Consider the following 18,177-nt stretch of genomic DNA (forward strand, 5'->3'; position numbering starts at 1 on the left):
ATAGGAAACCATTAAAATTTGAATAATCCGTTCCCGGGTTTCCATAAAATATACTTTTCAACTAAATAAGCCTTACAACTACACACAACATACCTTATTCTATGTATAATAAATGTGCTATTGTAATGAATGAAATACACTGCATGGTATCATAAAGTTACTTTATTTGCATTTGTGATGGTCATTGACGGCTTGATGGAATGGCATTGGAGGTCGAGGTCAAAGGGAATTGCTGTTTGGAAAGAGAGGCACATTACATGAGGACTGTAATTAAAGATATAAACTGTGCTGTAAAATCAAGTTTTATTGACCTTTTTGATGGTCGTTGATGGCTTATGGAAGGAGAGTCACCTTCCATAAGGACTGTTGGTAACTTAACCTCTGGTGCTGTTCGCTCGTGTGCTTCCGCCGAAGATCACTTCGCCAGCCGTGGTGGGTGTGTATTATGAAAATAGTGCTTATTATAAGGTTTAATTTTCAGAAATTTGAAGTTTGTAAGACGAAAAGTTTGTAAGATAAGGTGTTTGTAAGTTGAGGTCTCACTGTATCGATAGTCCGGTTATATCGATATTTTTTGCGACTCCCGAGAATATCGATATAACAAGACTTTACTGTATAAATAAATTGATAGATACATAAATCAATACACAAAAGGAATTTTGTTTTAATATATGAATATAATTATAACAAATTTGTCATATTATGAGAAAGCTTTGGGTTTCCTGGTTTCCTGGCTTCTCATTTTGTTGAAACCATCCCAAATCTGCAAATGGTGCGTTGTAATGTGTGTAATTTACCCCTTTAAACATGTCAGGTGAGGTCAAGTGAGCCTGTATACGTTTTTTCTTGCCAAACAATGACGAAAATCTTTTTGTCTTGGATCCTCTCTCAAACACTCCCCTTTTTCCTTATGCCCCGAATTCACAGACCCCCCGCGCATAAACGCCAGCGCCACCCTTGACCTCGCTGTGAAAAGTTAGTGCACCCGATGTTGAACTCTCCCAGCTCATTCGCAGTCGCCGAACGCTGGGAAAGTGGCCCCCTGACATACGTCTGTCTATGTGTGTGAGCGTGGCGACACTCACGGTGTCATGAAAGGGACAATTTTGACCCTCAACCCCTGACCTGTCCACACAAACGACCCTTTCAATGCCCAACGCTGCTATTGTCGGCCCGCCAAATCTTGTGCTTGGAGCCCGCCAAATCCAAATTCATTCAGTTTTATGAAAAAATTGTCAAGTTACAAGAATACTCAGGCTTTGATATAGGATCACTGTCATTCCCCATCTTAATGTGTATTTTATTTTATTTTTTGGGAAAATATGTAAACATGTTTTTTAAATCCCATTTGAGGTACAGTGATACCTTGGCTTACAAACTTAATCGGTTCCCAGACAGTAATTAAGGTGAAAAGTGTGTATCCCAAAAAATAATTCCCATTGGAAACCATTAAAATGAGAATAATCCGTTCCCAGGTCCCCATAAAATATAATTTTCTACTTTCTACTTCGTTCTTGTCCAATCACATGGCTTTAACCGACGACTAGGGGCGGGAAATAGAGGACCAAAACAAGCCGGCTGCCATTTTCTTTTAGGAGAACGGGCTAGTTCGCAAACGATACATCACTCATTGTGGCAGCTCTGTGTGTATCCTGAAAAATACTTCGTAGCCCAAGTTAAAATTTTCATAAATGTAACGTTCGTAAACCAAAAATTTCAGGCAAGGTATCACTATTATGACATGAGTCCACATTTTAGAGCATGAGTATTCAGTGGTGTGAATTTTGTCATGATTTGTAAGGTAGTTGTGCTAGTGGACGCCACAAATGCAGGCAGGAGGGAGCAGCAGGGTGTATTTGACAAATTGTATTAAATAAAGTCAGCAGTAACACAATCTCAAACAACAAAGTCAGCACAACAGAAAGGTCCAAAGTAGCAAACAAATCCATGAGTAAAACATGACGAGACAAAACAAACCTAACAGGGTGAAACAAACAATGACCTGACACTGAATGGTCATGCCAGGAGTCCTTTTGACTGCCACTGATTAAAACGCCCAACATCTCTTCAGCTGCAGGCGGGGCCCTACAGTGCCACCCGTTGGTCACACACTGAAATGTGACAATTTCGCTTGGAACTTCTGTTGATTAGTTGTCGTTCACCCCCCGACAGGAAGAACAAATTAGCCTCTGCGCCGTTTTCACTAATCTCACAAAATTAGGTGGGCATGCTGATTACAGTATAACAAGATACCCAATCAGATTTGTGTCTCAATATGCTGCCCTGCCAAAATGATTTTCCCAAAGAAATTTAAAAGACCAATATCTCTTGCATTATATTTTAAATAGGATTGAAAAAGTACAAGGCAATTTACATTTCTCCACTGCGAGACTAATAAAGGCAAATCCAATCCAAATCCAATTTAGAATACTCAACCATTCAAGCAAACATAGAAATAAAGATGCTAAAAATTGTATTTCCTAAATGTATGAGCATTGAAAACCGTTTACATTCAACTGGAAAAGCCTGTTGTTTTCATTCGCTGTAGGTGAAAACAATTCTTTTCCTTTCGGCTTTTCCCTTCAGGGGTCGCCACAGCGAATCAGTGTCCTCCATCTAACCCGGTTTTGTGCATCCTCTTCTCTCACACTAGCTACCTTCATGTCCTCTTTGACAACATCCATAAAACCTCCTCTTTGGTCTTCCTCTCGGTCTCCTGCCTGGCAGTTCAAGGCATCAATGCGAATAAAGCCTCTCTCTATAGTTAAAAACACTGAGTGCCGTTATTCCGTCTGCGTGACGTCACCCCCAATAGACGTGTCAGGATTGATTTAGTCGTAAATTGATTATTATGTATCTCCCTGTAATAATAATAATAATATTAATAATAATAATAATAATAATAATAATAATAATAATAATAATAATAATAATAATAAATAATAATAATAATAATAATAATAATACATTTCATTTATAGGCGCCTTTCAAAACTCTCAAGGACCATCCCGTCTACTCTCGTGTTGTCTTAAAAAATATTTTTCTAAATTTCAACGTTTTTTTAATCGAATAAATTTAATTATCGTAATAATCGTAATTAGATTCCATGTGGTTGAATACAAATATATTTGACTACAGTACAGTTTTATATTTATTACATTTGTCACACAGACCACTGCAGTCATCTGGACTTTTTCTATTGGTCAAATAGCGCCCCTTAGTGGCCAATCCCTGCAACTGCTGCCACGATTACGAACGTCACTTTAATGTACTGCAGCTTTCCGCCCCAAAGAGTCGGATTTTGTTTCCACGTTGCAACATTTCTCTTTTTTTTCAAAAACAAAACTTGGTTGACGCTAACGTTGACTTTATATGATACGACTTGTCTTTTTATATTGTCACAAGAAAACGCTTTTATAACGTGTCATTTTTTAAAAAACAAATCCCATCCATTTGTGCCCGAATCTTGTGACATGTTACATAGCCGGAAGTTGTAAAAAGAGTAGAGGGGAAATGTTCAAACTTGTACTCTGGAAAAGGCAAAGGGGGCTTGGAAACTTGGGAATGCCCTTTTTTTGTAACTTGGACTGCTGACGCGTCCGGCAGCTGCCCGTACTCCTCCTTCCTCCTTTCTTTCCAGAAGAAGACGAAGGGAGAAGCAGCATGTTCGGACTTGGTTTCGCCATGTTGCTTCGCTACCCGATATATTATGTTTTTGTGGTTATACTGTCCCCGGTCCAATGCTATTTCTCCGAAGAGAGATCTCCAGAAGAGTCGAGAATGCAGCATCCGACGGTGGTGGTGGCGATCATAGCCAGGAACGCCGCTCACTCGTTGCCTTACTACCTTGGAGCCTTGGAGAGGCTCGACTACCCAAAAGATCGAATCTCGGTGTGGTGGGTGAATCTGTTTTAGTGTTTACATGTGTGCATAAAAGACAACAAATCGCTTTCTCAGAGCAGCTACTTCTGTTCGCTCCATTTTGTCCAAATTCGGTTCTACGCCTAATGTGGGTATTTTTTTTAGGGGAGGGGGGTGCTGTTCAATCCCCCTTTTTTGTTTGTTTGTCTAAATGCCTTTCGGATTTATGTCTGTTGCAAGAACAGTGAGGTGTGGGATTTTGTGGATATAAATGAAATATAAAGAAACCGCTTCCATCATACAAAACATGACAAATGAAAGTGACTCTCTGGAACTTTTGATGTGTCACGAAATTGATTGCTTTTATTTTTCTAACCTGCCTTTTGGGTGCTTCTCAGGGCAGCCACAGATCACAATGCAGATAACACCACAGCTGTGTTGAAAGAGTGGCTCACAGTCATGCAGAAGTTCTATCACTATGTTGAGTGGAGACCTATGGAGCAACCTGTGTAAGCCTTCATTCTTAGTGCGGGTTCAATGATCTCAAACTAACTTTCTACCGCCACTTCAATTTTTGTCTGTATTTGTGTATGATTTTTTTTTGTCAACAGAAAAGTAACTCTATCTATACAATGTTGCATTGCAGGTCCTACGTAGGAGAATTTGGTCCAAAACACTGGCCGAACAGCAGATACGAGTATGTGATGAAGCTCAAGCAGGCGGCGCTCAACTTTGCAAGGAAGCGCTGGGCTGACTACATCCTGGTATGGAATACAAATACACCTTTCAAGGGGGAATACACCTCTGCCAAGAAACATGAAGACCACATTGAGGTGGTGGGGGTTGTGTTAAAGATGCAAATAAATTCATCTAAATTAATTCTTTATCGCCGCTCTCACAATTGTGGTCGACCCAAAAAAAAGAGATTTTTTTTTTTGCCTTTGTCAACATCAGCGGAGGTTTGCATTGTACCAGTTTTTAAACTTTATTTTAGTTTAGTTTACTGCAAATGTCCCCATGGTGGGACGAATAAAGGCTTTCTGATTCTGATTATATTTTATTTTATTTTGTTTTAGTTTATTTTATTCATGTATTTATTTGTTTATTTTAGTTTATTTTTATTTTACTTTATTTTAGTACAGTTTAGTTTATTGTATTTTATTATATCTTATTGTATTTTATTTTAATTTTGTTCAGTTTATTCCATTTTATTTTATTTTACTTTACTTTATTTTATTTTATTTTATTCATGTATTTATTTATTTTAGTTCATTTCAGTTTATTTTACTTTAGTTTAGTTTATTGTATCTTATTCGATTGTGTTTTATTTTACTTTATTTTAGTTTAGTCAATTGTATTTTATTTTACTTTATTTTAGTTAATTTTATTCATGTATATATTTTTGTATTTTAGTTTAGTTTATTGCATTTTATTTTATTTTACTTTATTTTATTCATGTATTTATTTATTTTAGTTCATTTCAGTTTATTTTGCTTCAGTTTAGTTTATTGTATCTTATTCTATTGTGTTTTATTTTACTTTATATTAGTTAGTTAATTTTATTCATGTATATATTTATGTATTTTAGTTTATTTTATTGTATTGTATTGTCTTTTATTTGACTTTATTATCGATTTTTATTCATTTATGTATTTATTTTAGTTGAGTTCATTTTGGTTTCTTAAAATTTATTTATTTTTATTTGTATATTTATTTATTTATTTATATTCCCAAACACAAGTTGGAATCAAACATCATTTTTGTTTTAGTATGCTGACACTGACAACATCCTCACCAACCCCGACACCCTCAAGCTGCTGATCGCTGAGAACAAATCAGTCATAGCCCCCATGTTGGATTCTCAAGGAGCGTACTCTAACTACTGGTGTGGAATTACGCCACAGGTGAAGGCGCAACGTTACGCTCATCGGAAAAAAAAAGTTTGCTTTTGTTTGATTTTGTTGTTGTTGTTTGTTTTTAGGGGTATTATAGAAGGACAGCTGAGTATTTCCCCACCCGCAACCGCCACCGCGTGGGCTGCTTCCCCGTCCCAATGGTGCACTCCACCATGTTGCTGGACCTACGAAAAGCGGGAATGAAGAAACTGGCTTTCTACCCTCCTCACAAGGAGTACTCCTGGCCCTATGATGACATCATCGTCTTTGCCTTCTCTTGCCGAGCCGCAGGTTTGCTCACGCTTTGTGAAATTCCCCAATATTTTATACCTGCTTTTATCACCGTCTCACAACGCAGGTAAATAACCGAACAATAAAAGCGACAGAGTGCAGTATTTCTTTTATGCACTGGATTCAATTCCAAGCAGTAATTACCGCTTGTGTAGCAGTTTCTTTTCCATTCTGTGATCTCACCGGGCTCGTAATGGAGAGCAATACTGCCATAGAGTAGCATCTTATTGATATTGATGGAAGTGATAACCTTGCATTTAATTAAATGTTGCTTATATTCTGAGCACCCAGACAGTGCCGCGTATCAAAATTAATTCCGTTTCCGCTTCTGTGGAAAGCACATGACATCGCATTAACTCATTTACTGCCATTCACAAATTTATTCGGGAATTGAAAATATGATGTAGAGCGCTATTCCCGAATTGATTCGGGTTTTGTTTTTTTAATGCTTGGGTGCTGATAAATCGCTGGCAATGGCCTCTGGCAATGTTTTGTCTTTTCGACAAAGGGGTTGCGTTTCCCTTTTTTCTGTGTTAGCGCTTTGTTCCAGCTTCAGCTATTTTTAAAGCGCTATATAAACCAATATGTATGTATTGCATTGCATTTTGGACAGCCGCCCTCATTTCAAGCTCTTATCACTCAAGACGCATATAATTTAGGAATTAACTATTTTTTCTGATGAAAGAAGAGAGTCTAAGGTTTCTAACGCTGTATTGCATGTTTATGTAGTCCTAAAACTCAATATTCTGTGGGTCCTGGAATTACAGTGACAATGACAAAAACCCTGGCACTGAAGTGCACATATTTTTGCATGTCTGGCAGTGAATGAGTTAAAAATCAAATAACATTGAGAAATGCCAAACATTTAACAGATTTGTTGCTGTGTGGCATGACACAATATGATGGTTCAACCTTCTCCACTATCAAAGCCGTTGACCGAAGTTCATCACACTGACTAAAAATATCATTTTTGTCAATTGATTGCAGAAATTCAGATGTACTTATGCAACAAGAAACGCTATGGCTATTTGAATATCCCGGCCAAACCTCACCATACACTGGAGGACGATCGCCTCAACTTTGTCCACGTCCACCTGGAGTCCATGAGTAAGCTCAAAAATCCAAATTCTCGCGTGCCTTTTTCTTTCTTTTTTTCGTACCGTGCGAAAACACAGAGATGTGTATTCTGTGGTGTCTTTTTTTAACAGTTGACGGACCTCCTATGAAACCTTCCCGATTCGTCCACATGTTCACCAAGCAGAGAGACCTCATGGGCTTCGATGAGGTCAATCTTCCCTCCCACACTCTAAGCTTCAAAAGTGGATAATACTTTTCAAATACTTTTCAAATACTCTTCATTTGTTAAGTTGTGTTCTATCTTAAATAAATAAACAAATAAATAAATAAATAAATAAATAAATAAATAAGCACATAAATAAACACATAAATAATACATGACTAAATAGATGGATGAAAAATAAATATAAATACATAAATACGAATAAATAAATACATAAATAAACAAACATGCATTATGTTGGAAAATAAAAACAATAAATTAAAAAAATCAATCAATAAATGGATTGATGAATAAATAAATATAAATGCGTATATACATGAATGAATAAATAAATAGACGAATAAATACATAGATAAATAAATGAACAAATAAATACATGAATAAACAAACGAATATGTAAATAAATACATAAATAAATTCATAGATAGTCAAAATAAATAAATAAGTAAATAGATACATAGGTAGATAGCTAAATAAATAAAAAATAACTAACCTAATAAATAAATACATGGATGGATGAATAAAATATAAATGCTCCATAAATGAATTAACAAACACATAAACAAATACATAAAAAATGAATAAATAAATGGACTGATGAATAAATAAATAAAAATAAATACATATGAATACATATATAAATAGATAAATAGATGAATAAATAAATAAATGAATGACGAAACAAATAAACAAACGGAGACGTAAATAAATAAATACACAAATAAATATATAGGTAGAAAGATAAATACATAATATACAAGTAAATAAATACATACGTAGATAGCTAAATAAATGAATAAATAAATACATGGATGAATAAATAAAGAATACATAAATATATTAACAAACACATAAACAAATACATACAAAAATGAATAAATAAATAGACTGATGAATAAATAAATAAATATGAATACATATATAAATAGATGAATGCATAAATAAACAAATAAACGAAGAAACAAAAAAAACAGATAAGTAAATAAATAAATACACAAATAAGTATACAGGTCGAAAGCTAAATAAATACATACTATATAAGTAGATAAATACATAGGTAGATAGCTAAATAACTAAAAACCAATGTTGAAGAAAATAAAAGGTCATTTTTGGAGGTGTGAGAGGAATAAACTTTCTTCCTGTCTTCCTTAGATTTACTTGATTAATCTTCGCCGGCGGACCGACCGAAGAGACCGGATGTTGTTCTCCCTCAATGAGCTGGAGATCGACGTCAAGGTGGTCGACGCCGTGGATGGGAAGTGAGTACGCTCTTGAAAGAAATCCACCACAGTCCCCACGATAACACATCTCGTGCCATTTGCAACGATGAAATCTTATCATCAGGAAAATATAACGTTGACATAACGTGCTCCATTTGTGTGCGCAGTGCACTGAACAGCAGCGACATCAAGATTTTGGGGGTAGACTTGCTACCAGGTTACTACGACCCTTTCTCTGGACGTACCCTCACCAAAGGGGAGGTTGGCTGCTTCCTCAGCCACTTCTACATCTGGAAGGAGGTCGGTAACATGAGAAATAACAACATTTCCACCGTCATGTAAAGATTTTAGGTCGTGTACCGGAATATGAGTGTGCTCACGTTGTTCCCGCCAGATGGTGGACATGCAGTTGGACAAGGCCCTGGTGCTGGAAGACGACGTCCGCTTCCAGGCAAACTTTAAACGGCGTGTTTTGAGGCTGATGGAGGAGGTGGAGCAAGTGGAGCTGGACTGGGACTTTATGTAAGACATCTTTTATTACCTACCTCCAAGGTGTCCGGTTTTGTTTAGCTTTGCTGTGCAGTTTTCTTAATTCAGAGGATGATGGATGACAAACATTCCCTTGTGCTAAGCATGTCTGCTTCCCAGCTGTGAGGCTTGCTCTTCCAATCTCTGCTTCGGTTTACATATCCGCACTGTGCTTTGATGTTCCGCAAACATCCGTTCGAACGGATGTTTGCGGACGGAAAGAGGAAAGGAAGAAGTAGAAAAACAAAATACAGGAGCTGCGCGAAAGGCAGCCACTCTCCCGGCGCCATTTTGAAGTCAAAAGAACAAAATAATATGACAACACAGTCATTCAATCTTAACCAATTTACGTGTATGAACAGAGATAAATTAATTAAAAAAATCTAAATATTATCAAAACAGTATTAAATAGGTTCAAACTGACTATATAATTAACAATAATATATTTATATATAATTAGCAATAATTAATGTGGCAAGAAACAACATTAATGCATTTGAAAATGAATTTATCTGTGTTCATATGAAAACGCTCGGCATAAATGGGTTAAATTAAGCACTTTTCTGCACCCTCTTTGTTTCATGAAGCAGTTCTAGATGGTGAGGATCAAAGCATCCTTTTCACCAGCGGATCAAGGATGTCATAGTGAAATGTGCACATCTGCTAGAAGCTTAATGTTGAAAGGAAACACAAAGCTGTAGTATCCATTGACGAAAGAGATCTCACATCCCCTGTCCAACGTAAATCCGCTTCAATTCCAAGCTGCGGCAATTCCACATACGCATCGTGGGCTTCTCAAGCCATGCATCCATCCAGCCGCAGACTGTCCAACAGCACCGACCTTTCCGCACAACAAAGCGGCGCTGTGAAAATGCTGCCCAATACAGGCGCAAACAAGCACAATCGCCCTAGAGCTGTCCAGTTAAATGACAGTCAAATGGCACTGACATTCCTCCCAATCAAAAACAATGCTGGCATATCCGTGCTGCCAAAAAGGCGCAACCGCTCAGCGGTCTCCTCCTTGATGAATGTTGTGGCCAAAAATTATGAAAAGCAATCCGCATCCGTTCCACATGACCCACAACGACACAAAGTGACAAAAGAAAAGACAAAAACAACATGTGAGAGACTTTCTGACAGCTGCCTACTCAGGCGCCATCTTGGACTTTAGCATGAGCATGCAAACTGCACGCAGGAAGCCCGATGTAAACCCCAAATCTTCGCAAGTGCTCGTCCAAGTGTTCATTTTTCCTTCTCGTTACTTCTCTGTACCGCAGATACTTCGGGAGGAAGCAAGTGAACCCCACAAAAGAGGAAGCGGTGGACGACGTCCAGAACCTGGTGGTGGCCGACTATTCCTACTGGACCCTTTCGTATGCAATCTCCCAACAGGGGGCCCAGAAATTGGTCAACGCAGAGCCGCTTTCCAAGATGCTACCCGTCGACGAATTCCTCCCCATCATGTATGACAAACATCCCAAGTAAGTCTTTTATTTTCTCATTATACAGACACTATCCAACTTACGAACAAGATACGACCGAATGGTCGTTCGTAAGGTGAATTAATTCGTAAGTTGCTACAGTGCTATATTTTGTATAGAATGAATGTTTCAGGCTGATATAACTATGTTTAAGGTTGATATAAGTATATGTTTAATGCTTGTATTTGTAACCTGTATTGTTTTGTACTGAAAAATCAACATTTAATAAAATATATGCTATATAAAGATATTTACATGTACAACTGGAGGGAATACTATACATGTTACTACAAAAATGTTCATATCTACCAAATATTGGTCAATAAGGAAGCGTCTCTAAGCATAAACATATGTGTGCATGGCATGTGTTTTGCATAAACTGTTGATCGTGGAACGCTGAATTCTTTTTCAATTATTTTGAGGGCAATTTGTGGCCGCACATCATCAAACAGGAATTCACCAAGAATCTGAAATGAATCATAGAGGTCAGATGATATTCACTCATATGCACATTTCAGCCTTTTTCCCATTGAGATCTGCTTTCTTTTCCTACTCTACGCTTTGTTTTCATGACCCAGTGCAAAATGTTTGCACATGTTGTCATTGTGTTCTTTATCACTCTTTTTTTTTCCTTTTCTGTATTTGCCTGCGATCCCAACACCGTTGTCGATCCCAGAAAAGCCTCTCTGACGCATAGTTGGCCTTACCGCCGCAGCGAGTGCGATACAAAAAAAACACATGGGATGCAATAGTTGAGAGGCCTGCACACCAGAAGGCTTGGCCGTGTCTCGTGTTCTCCAACATGTGTGGAAAAAATGGATTGTGGCCAGCATGACTGGGATTCTCATTCAATGCGTTTCACTTACAATGACTACACAAGACTTTGTGGTACCAAACAAAAAACTGAACCGCGACTGCCTTTAAAAAATGCAACTGGTCTCCTCCCAGACGTGCTATCATATGACAACTTTATGTTATGATTAATCGATGAAAAAGTTTCTTCAGCCATCATCTGTACTTCTTTGAAGGTGTTGGACGTTTCGCTTATCATCCGAAAAGCTTCGTCAGTTAACAAATTTTTTGCCGGAAGCTCTGGCCATTATGCCGGAGCTACCATATATATACAGGTAACATTCGAGTTACAACCGGGTTCCTTTCCGACAAAATGGTCGTAAGTTGAAATCCATTCAAAATGGCCGACATGACGTTTACATGACAGGAAAGAATACGATGTCAATCTGTTGTTTTTAAGCAATATTTTCCATTGAGTACTATTAATAATAGTAATAATACATTTCATTTATAAGTGCCTTTAAAAACCCTGAAGGTCACTTTACAGTCACATGATTTTTTTCTGTGAGCGAGCAGTGGCAGCCACACGCGCCAGAATTCATTCAAACTAGATTAAAAGCTAGCTAATAGATAGAAAGCTATTATATACCAAACTGTTTACAGTTCATTTATAAATTTTCTAACTTTTAGTGTCATTTTTATCATTTTATATTTCGTATTATTGATTTTTATTACTATATAACTGTACCTGTTATGTATACAAAACTGTTTACTGTACAGTTCATTTATAGGTGTTAGACGTACCTTTTCGTGTCGTTTTTATCATTTTATATTTCATATTATCGATTTTTATTACTGTTGAACGGCCAGAAGAGGTCGCCCAACACAAACGCTCGGACTCAGTCTCTGCACTGTACAACTACTGTATTGAGTGTAGTCATGCAGTATTTTGCTGTGCGCGTGTGTGACATGCTGGCTGGCCAAAATTGTAGTACGCGTTGTCGGCTGCTTGCGCATTGCGGTGCTAGGCGTAGTAGAATAAAAGAAAAGGTCTGGCGGTCATTGTCGTAAGTACGGGTGGTCCCTAATATTACAATTAATATTTCCATCTTTTGTCCGTCCCTCCCCTCAAGTGAGGACTACAAGTCCCACTTCCCCAACAGGAATTTACAAACCTTCAGCACACGCCCGCTCCTGGTGCAACCCTGCCACTACGCCGGAGACCCCCAATGGGTAAGCGACACTGAGACGTCGACGCTGTGGGACGACGACGCCGTGCGCACCGACTGGAGGGGCTCCCACAAGACACTGAAAGGGGGCGTCCCCCCGCCTGAGATGCTGTCGGCTTCCTACAGGGATGAGCTTTAAAAGCGAGCGAGAGAGAGAGGTGAATGCCGTCGGGGCGGTAGCGTTCTCATATTCCCAACCGGTGACAAGCGGACCAATCAAAGGTGGGCTTTCCTGCGATGTCATGTGATGTCATGGCACAGCAAGATGGTAGGTGGGGGTACGATGTTTTTGTGTTTATCAGGGACTGTTTTTATTATGACTTGCACAACAACAAAAATACATTTTATACCGAGAAAGGACATTTTTTTTAACATTCTGAATGTGCGATTGTGACAATCTATTCATTTGTTTGCTCATGAGCAAATGTACCTCATCAACTCATTTTTTTTGCCGCGGGTCACAGTGTAGTTAACGCATTCACTGCCAGACGGTGTGTGTAAAAAATGTGTCCACTCCAGTGCCAGGGTTTTTGTCATTTTCACTCAAATTGAAGGACACACAGAATATTGATTTTTAGGACTACATAAAGTCTAAGTCAGCTTTATTGTCAAATATGCTAATATGCATGACATACAGCACAGATGAAATTACTGTCCTCTCGGACCCAGCGTGCAAGGCCCTTATAATGACTTTAACAAACATAATAAACACGAAAACGGCAATTTGCCGGGAGAGAGAGGGGAGCCGCTGCGTGTTCATGCGCCGCCATCAAAAAAAAAAAAATAACAATTAATATAACAACACAAAGACACAGAGAGTCATTCATTCTTCAGGACTTGCTGTACCCTCTCTTTTGACATGAAGCAGTTCTAGATGAAAAAGGAGAGGATCAAAGCATCTCTTTCACCAGTGCATCAGGGACGTCATAATCTTCAATGCAGTGTAAGAAACCTCACACTCTCTTCTTCCAACACAATAAGAGTTAATTCCTAAATTATATGGGTCTGGAGTTATCTGAGCTTGAAATGGCTGTACAAAAGACAAATGCTGCCCCCGTCGTGGGAGAGAAAAACATTGCCAGAGGTCTGACCAGCGTTTTATTTGCACCCCACCATAAGAAAAATCAAAACGCGAACACATTTGGGAATGGTGCTCCACATTATGCTTTTCAATTCTTGAATACATTCGGGAATGTCAGTGAATGAGTTTGCTCTCGGCGGGGGGGCATTATGAATTTGGGGAAGCCGTTAGAATGTTTAATCTCTTCCACATGTTACACATAAAGAGCACAACAAATTTATAAATAACTAGTATTCAAATTTGAAGTAAAAAATAATGACTGTTATCATGGATTATTGGGAAAATTGGAATTTTTGGTTCGGACTTCAGCAAGCACTAGGGGCCGAATAAAATAATGTGGCGGGCCAGATTTGGCCCGCGGGCCTTGACTTTGACACCGGTGTCATAAGCAAACTCAGTAGACATTTCATTAGATACACCAACAAGATCTAAGCGGCAATGACAAAAAAAAAATAGATTTACCATTTTTTTTTATAGTGACAGTGCTGCGGGTGTCAAACTGGTTTCCATGACAGGCCATGTCATAGTTTGCCAAGAATCACGTTTTACTACATACATTGGGGGGCGACGTTTAGTTCATAGCCAGTTTTGTAATTCTTAAAAAATGTGCTTATCTGTCGTATATGCAGATTCAAAGACATTTTCAAAATGAATGGTCATCCGTTTATTTTTTCTTTTCAACATCACTAAATTGTGTTCTTCTCTGGACATTTTCAGATGCACATGAGAGTAACGGTGTGAATTGTTATGCCATGAAAACACATGATATGGTGCAAAACGGGCTCTCCAAATGCTTTTTTATTTTATTTTTTGCTGAGTGACTTTTTTTGTCATAGTTTATATATTCAGTATATAAACATAAATAGCCAGAAGCTGAACTGCACTGTGTTTGTTTACAGACCAAACATGTGGCTCGCGTGCACGACGGTTGCACTTCCTGTCTCTTATGTAATACGTTCCGTGTTGGAATCTCCACATGTTGCAGAATAGCACCTATATTTTGATTTTATGATTTTTAATGACGCATAAATTGGTTGCAACTGAAGTCGAGGGGAAAACTTGGGCACTCTTCTTTGTATGGTGCCATATCTTGCCCACGGGTTTCAAGTTTAATATCAGCAGCCAACCACAATTAGACATGTTTTCTGTTGTTACCCCTCTTAGCGAACTAAATACAGTGATACCTTGGCTTACGAACTTAATTGCTTCCCAGACAGAGTGTGTCAGGCGAAAAGTGTGTATCCCAAAAATTAATTTCACATAAGAAACCATTAAGATGAGAATAATCCGTTCCCCGGTCCCCATAAAACATAATATTCTACTTTCTTATTTTCGAAGCCTTAAAACTACACAAAATATACCTTATTTTATGTACGTATAATACATGTAGTATGGTATTATAATTAAAGAAATAAAATGTACTATATAATAAAGTCGTTTTATTTACCTTTATGATGGCCGTAGATGGCTTGATGGAATGGAGTGGCCGGTTTCCTCAGCATTAAACACTTGATGAGGAACGTAACCTTCTTTCACCATCTTGAGGAATGATCCCTTGTAGATGCTTTCTCTGTGATAATTTTATCTAGTTCCTCATCAATTGTGTTCTGTTTAGCTGTGTTGATAGCTTTTTGCATCAAGTGTACAGATGGCTTGTGCAGGTTGTTTGTGGAGCCTGATTGATGGCATATTTTAACCTTGCAGTCTACACTCTGTAACGTTCATAAACCGAAAAGTTGGTAAACCAAGTTGTTCGTAAACCGAGTTATCACTGTACCCCAACTCAGAACATGAGTTTTAATTTACTTCCTGTTGCACGGCTGCCTTGCTTTTCAAGTTCATCTCGACAAAGTTACGATTGAAGTAACCAATTTAATGCTCTAACAGGGATTTTAAAGACAATCACGGCAATCGCATCTCAATGCAACCGGTAGTTGCATCACTGATTCGTTTATCTCAAAATGCTCTATTAATTTATTGTCTCATGCCTTTTTTTTCACTCCAACTTGTCAGTGTTTTCTGCGCCTCATGCATTTTTTTTTTTGCAAATCCATGCTCTCAAGAAAACAACAACTGTATCATACATCATTAAAACATTCTCATTGTATAACTGCATCTTGATATTGGAGATGATGTTGTGGAACAGTAGTTTTATCAGATCATGAAAAAAGGTCATTCAAATATGAGTGAGGATGTGAGCCTGGCCTTTTTGTGGCCATTTGAGATTCTAAGTGAATCGCCAATGTCTTGTACAATGTCATGTCAGAGATCGTACCGACACAATATGACCACACGGGGGAGCGCGTGCCTCATGCTGGAATAAGTACCGTAACTGGATGAAATCAGCTGCTCTGCCATTAGCAACATTTTAATGTAATAACAGCGTGTGACTAAAAGCAACACAAATCATCTGATTTCTATTATTCAATCGTATTTATTTTGTGTTATAAGCTTACGCTATTTTTATCAAGCTACATCTCATCTATTAGCTCCGTTAAGACCTAATAGTGATTAAATGTATGGATATTACACATACTGTATTAGGAAATAAGAGTATTTTAATTTTAGATCATGATTTAATAGAATAAATATCACACCATGTTTAAAATGCCCAAAATTCTAGCTAGCTAAATTTATTTTTATTGTTTTTTTTATTGTGTGTGTTTTTTAGCTCGCTATCATTTATTTTTTGTGATTTTTTTTTTTTTTTTTTTGTATTCACAATTTGCCATTATTACTCATCCAAGTGTGCGTATTATGATATACCGGTAAAACTAACTTTTTTTATGAATAACAATACAGTGGGTTTTATTTATTCCACATTTTAGGTTACATGAAAAAAAATATTACTAAATTAGCGCAGCTTCCTTCCAAATTCCACAATGAATTGTACACTGTTATTTAAAGTGAAAAATGTTTAAGCTAGTCTTGTGTGGGTTCACATGTTGTTGACCAGTAAATTTAAAGCGTTGAAAATGTCCCGTTCTCTTTTAATGACCTAAGCTTAATGATTGAACCAACGTGCCATTTTTGGGTTCGGAAGTTTGTGATTGCATCTGATGCTATAGCTTGAGTATTTCAAGTTGGCCGCAATAACACATATATGCACTAGATGGCGCTTCCCTCCTTTTAAACTTTTTTTCACATTTGTATGGTTTTATGAACCAAATTGCATGTTGCATAATTCTAAAGGGTGTAAGCAATACAAGACATATTAATTTATATAGCAGTTAAGCAAGAGCTGAAGCTGTAACAAAGCGCTTACCATGCACAACTATCATATGAAATAAAGCAGTCCTAAAGATAGCAAGCACCATGGAGTAGAACTAAGATCAAAACGTGTATTTTTCAGTCGTCTTAAATGTAGAATTGAAGGTTACATGCTGAATCATGTCAACATTTTTTTGGGTGGGGGCTGCTTGGTTGACTGATATTTTCCTTCAACCTTGTGTAGGTTATATCCATCTGTGCCATTCTCCCCCGAGCAGCCCCCCAGCTGCACATACAGCAGCTGTTTTGTGATTTTTTTTTAATGACCTAGATTCATTTGGTACATGGTGACCGCAAACAGTTTGAACGACATACCGACGAAAATTAAACGAAATTAAATATATACATATTTTGTTTAGTAGTTTTCTGTTACAGTATTTGTAACAATGGTTCACTTCAGGGAGTGCGGATGAGTTTGTGGTCTTCTTTGAATACCTTACATTGCCACAAGGTGGCACCAAAGCTAATTAAATTACATGTAGGCGTAAATTTTACGCCTGGTATCATTTTTACACCGTAAAATGATACATTTCTACAAGAGACAGACCGTTTGTGGAAGGACCTAAATTTAGCCCTGAGTTGTTAGCAGAATAATTTACGTGAGATTCTTCGTAGTGTCTGTAAACACACACATACACACTTGTGTAACACTGTAAGTAATTTATTTTTAGAGCAATGGTGTAAGATAGCTCAGTGAATGAAAATGAAAATTTTCCATTGGAGCATTACAATCGCTAATATACCAAACTCAAATGTCCAAACTTTTTAGTTTCTTGTTGCTCATTCTGTGCACAGCTGAGATACAATAGTCCAGATTAGATACTGTTATCCAAAACCACGGCTCAGATTTGAAGAAGGTGCCGTTCAAAGGTTCCCCAGGTTAATTTTCACACGGTTCACGCGTAAACGCAAATGTAAGGAAATATTGTAACATTCCGCTGCTTCTGTCCCGTTGCCTTGCGCAAGGCTGCGTGAACGGGAAAGAGTCAATTTCTGCAGGAGGTTTCCAAAAGTAGGCTCTCAATTGGTTGCTGGGCTGGAGGTGGTGTTTCATAACGTATAAACCCTGGAGCTTTAAAGGACAACCGACATCCCCGGACAAATTGTGTCCATAATTTGTAAAATCACTTCAAATGACTTCTACTGAGCGTATTTTACAAAGATTCCACCGCATATAGCTATATTTTACATTTAAAGACTCGTGCTGAATATTCAGGAAGTCTTGTTTT

General features: G+C 37.7%; 1 protein-coding gene across 4 annotated transcripts in view; it reads left to right on the forward strand.

The window, feature by feature from the left end:
* The window catches only part of cercam (cerebral endothelial cell adhesion molecule), a 26,994-nt gene extending 10,680 nt beyond the window's left edge, over positions 1-16,314 (forward strand). Inside the window, exons 1-13 of one of the 4 annotated variants that reach the window (XM_089019851.1) lie at positions 2,997-3,896; positions 4,260-4,370; positions 4,508-4,625; positions 5,631-5,765; positions 5,843-6,047; positions 7,035-7,154; positions 7,256-7,332; positions 8,500-8,606; positions 8,735-8,867; positions 8,962-9,089; positions 10,373-10,576; positions 12,502-12,601; positions 12,724-16,314. In XM_089019851.1, coding sequence (XP_088875977.1) covers positions 3,664-3,896; positions 4,260-4,370; positions 4,508-4,625; positions 5,631-5,765; positions 5,843-6,047; positions 7,035-7,154; positions 7,256-7,332; positions 8,500-8,606; positions 8,735-8,867; positions 8,962-9,089; positions 10,373-10,576; positions 12,502-12,601; positions 12,724-12,729 — 1,677 coding nt within the window. In that variant the 5' untranslated portion in view covers positions 2,997-3,663 and the 3' untranslated portion in view covers positions 12,730-16,314. Of the gene's footprint in view, positions 1-2,996; positions 3,897-4,259; positions 4,371-4,507; positions 4,626-5,630; positions 5,766-5,842; positions 6,048-7,034; positions 7,155-7,255; positions 7,333-8,499; positions 8,607-8,734; positions 8,868-8,961; positions 9,090-10,372; positions 10,577-12,501 lie in introns of those variants that run through there. The other 3 variants (XR_016118208.1, XM_089019850.1, XM_089019852.1) reach the window with 3 other exon arrangements.
* Positions 16,315-18,177: the final 1,863 nt, after the last annotated feature.

Source organism: Hippocampus bargibanti, linkage group LG18, assembly GCF_051943395.1.
Source record: "Hippocampus bargibanti isolate YZ-2025 linkage group LG18, ASM5194339v1, whole genome shotgun sequence".
Taxonomy (NCBI): Eukaryota; Metazoa; Chordata; class Actinopteri; order Syngnathiformes; family Syngnathidae; genus Hippocampus; species Hippocampus bargibanti.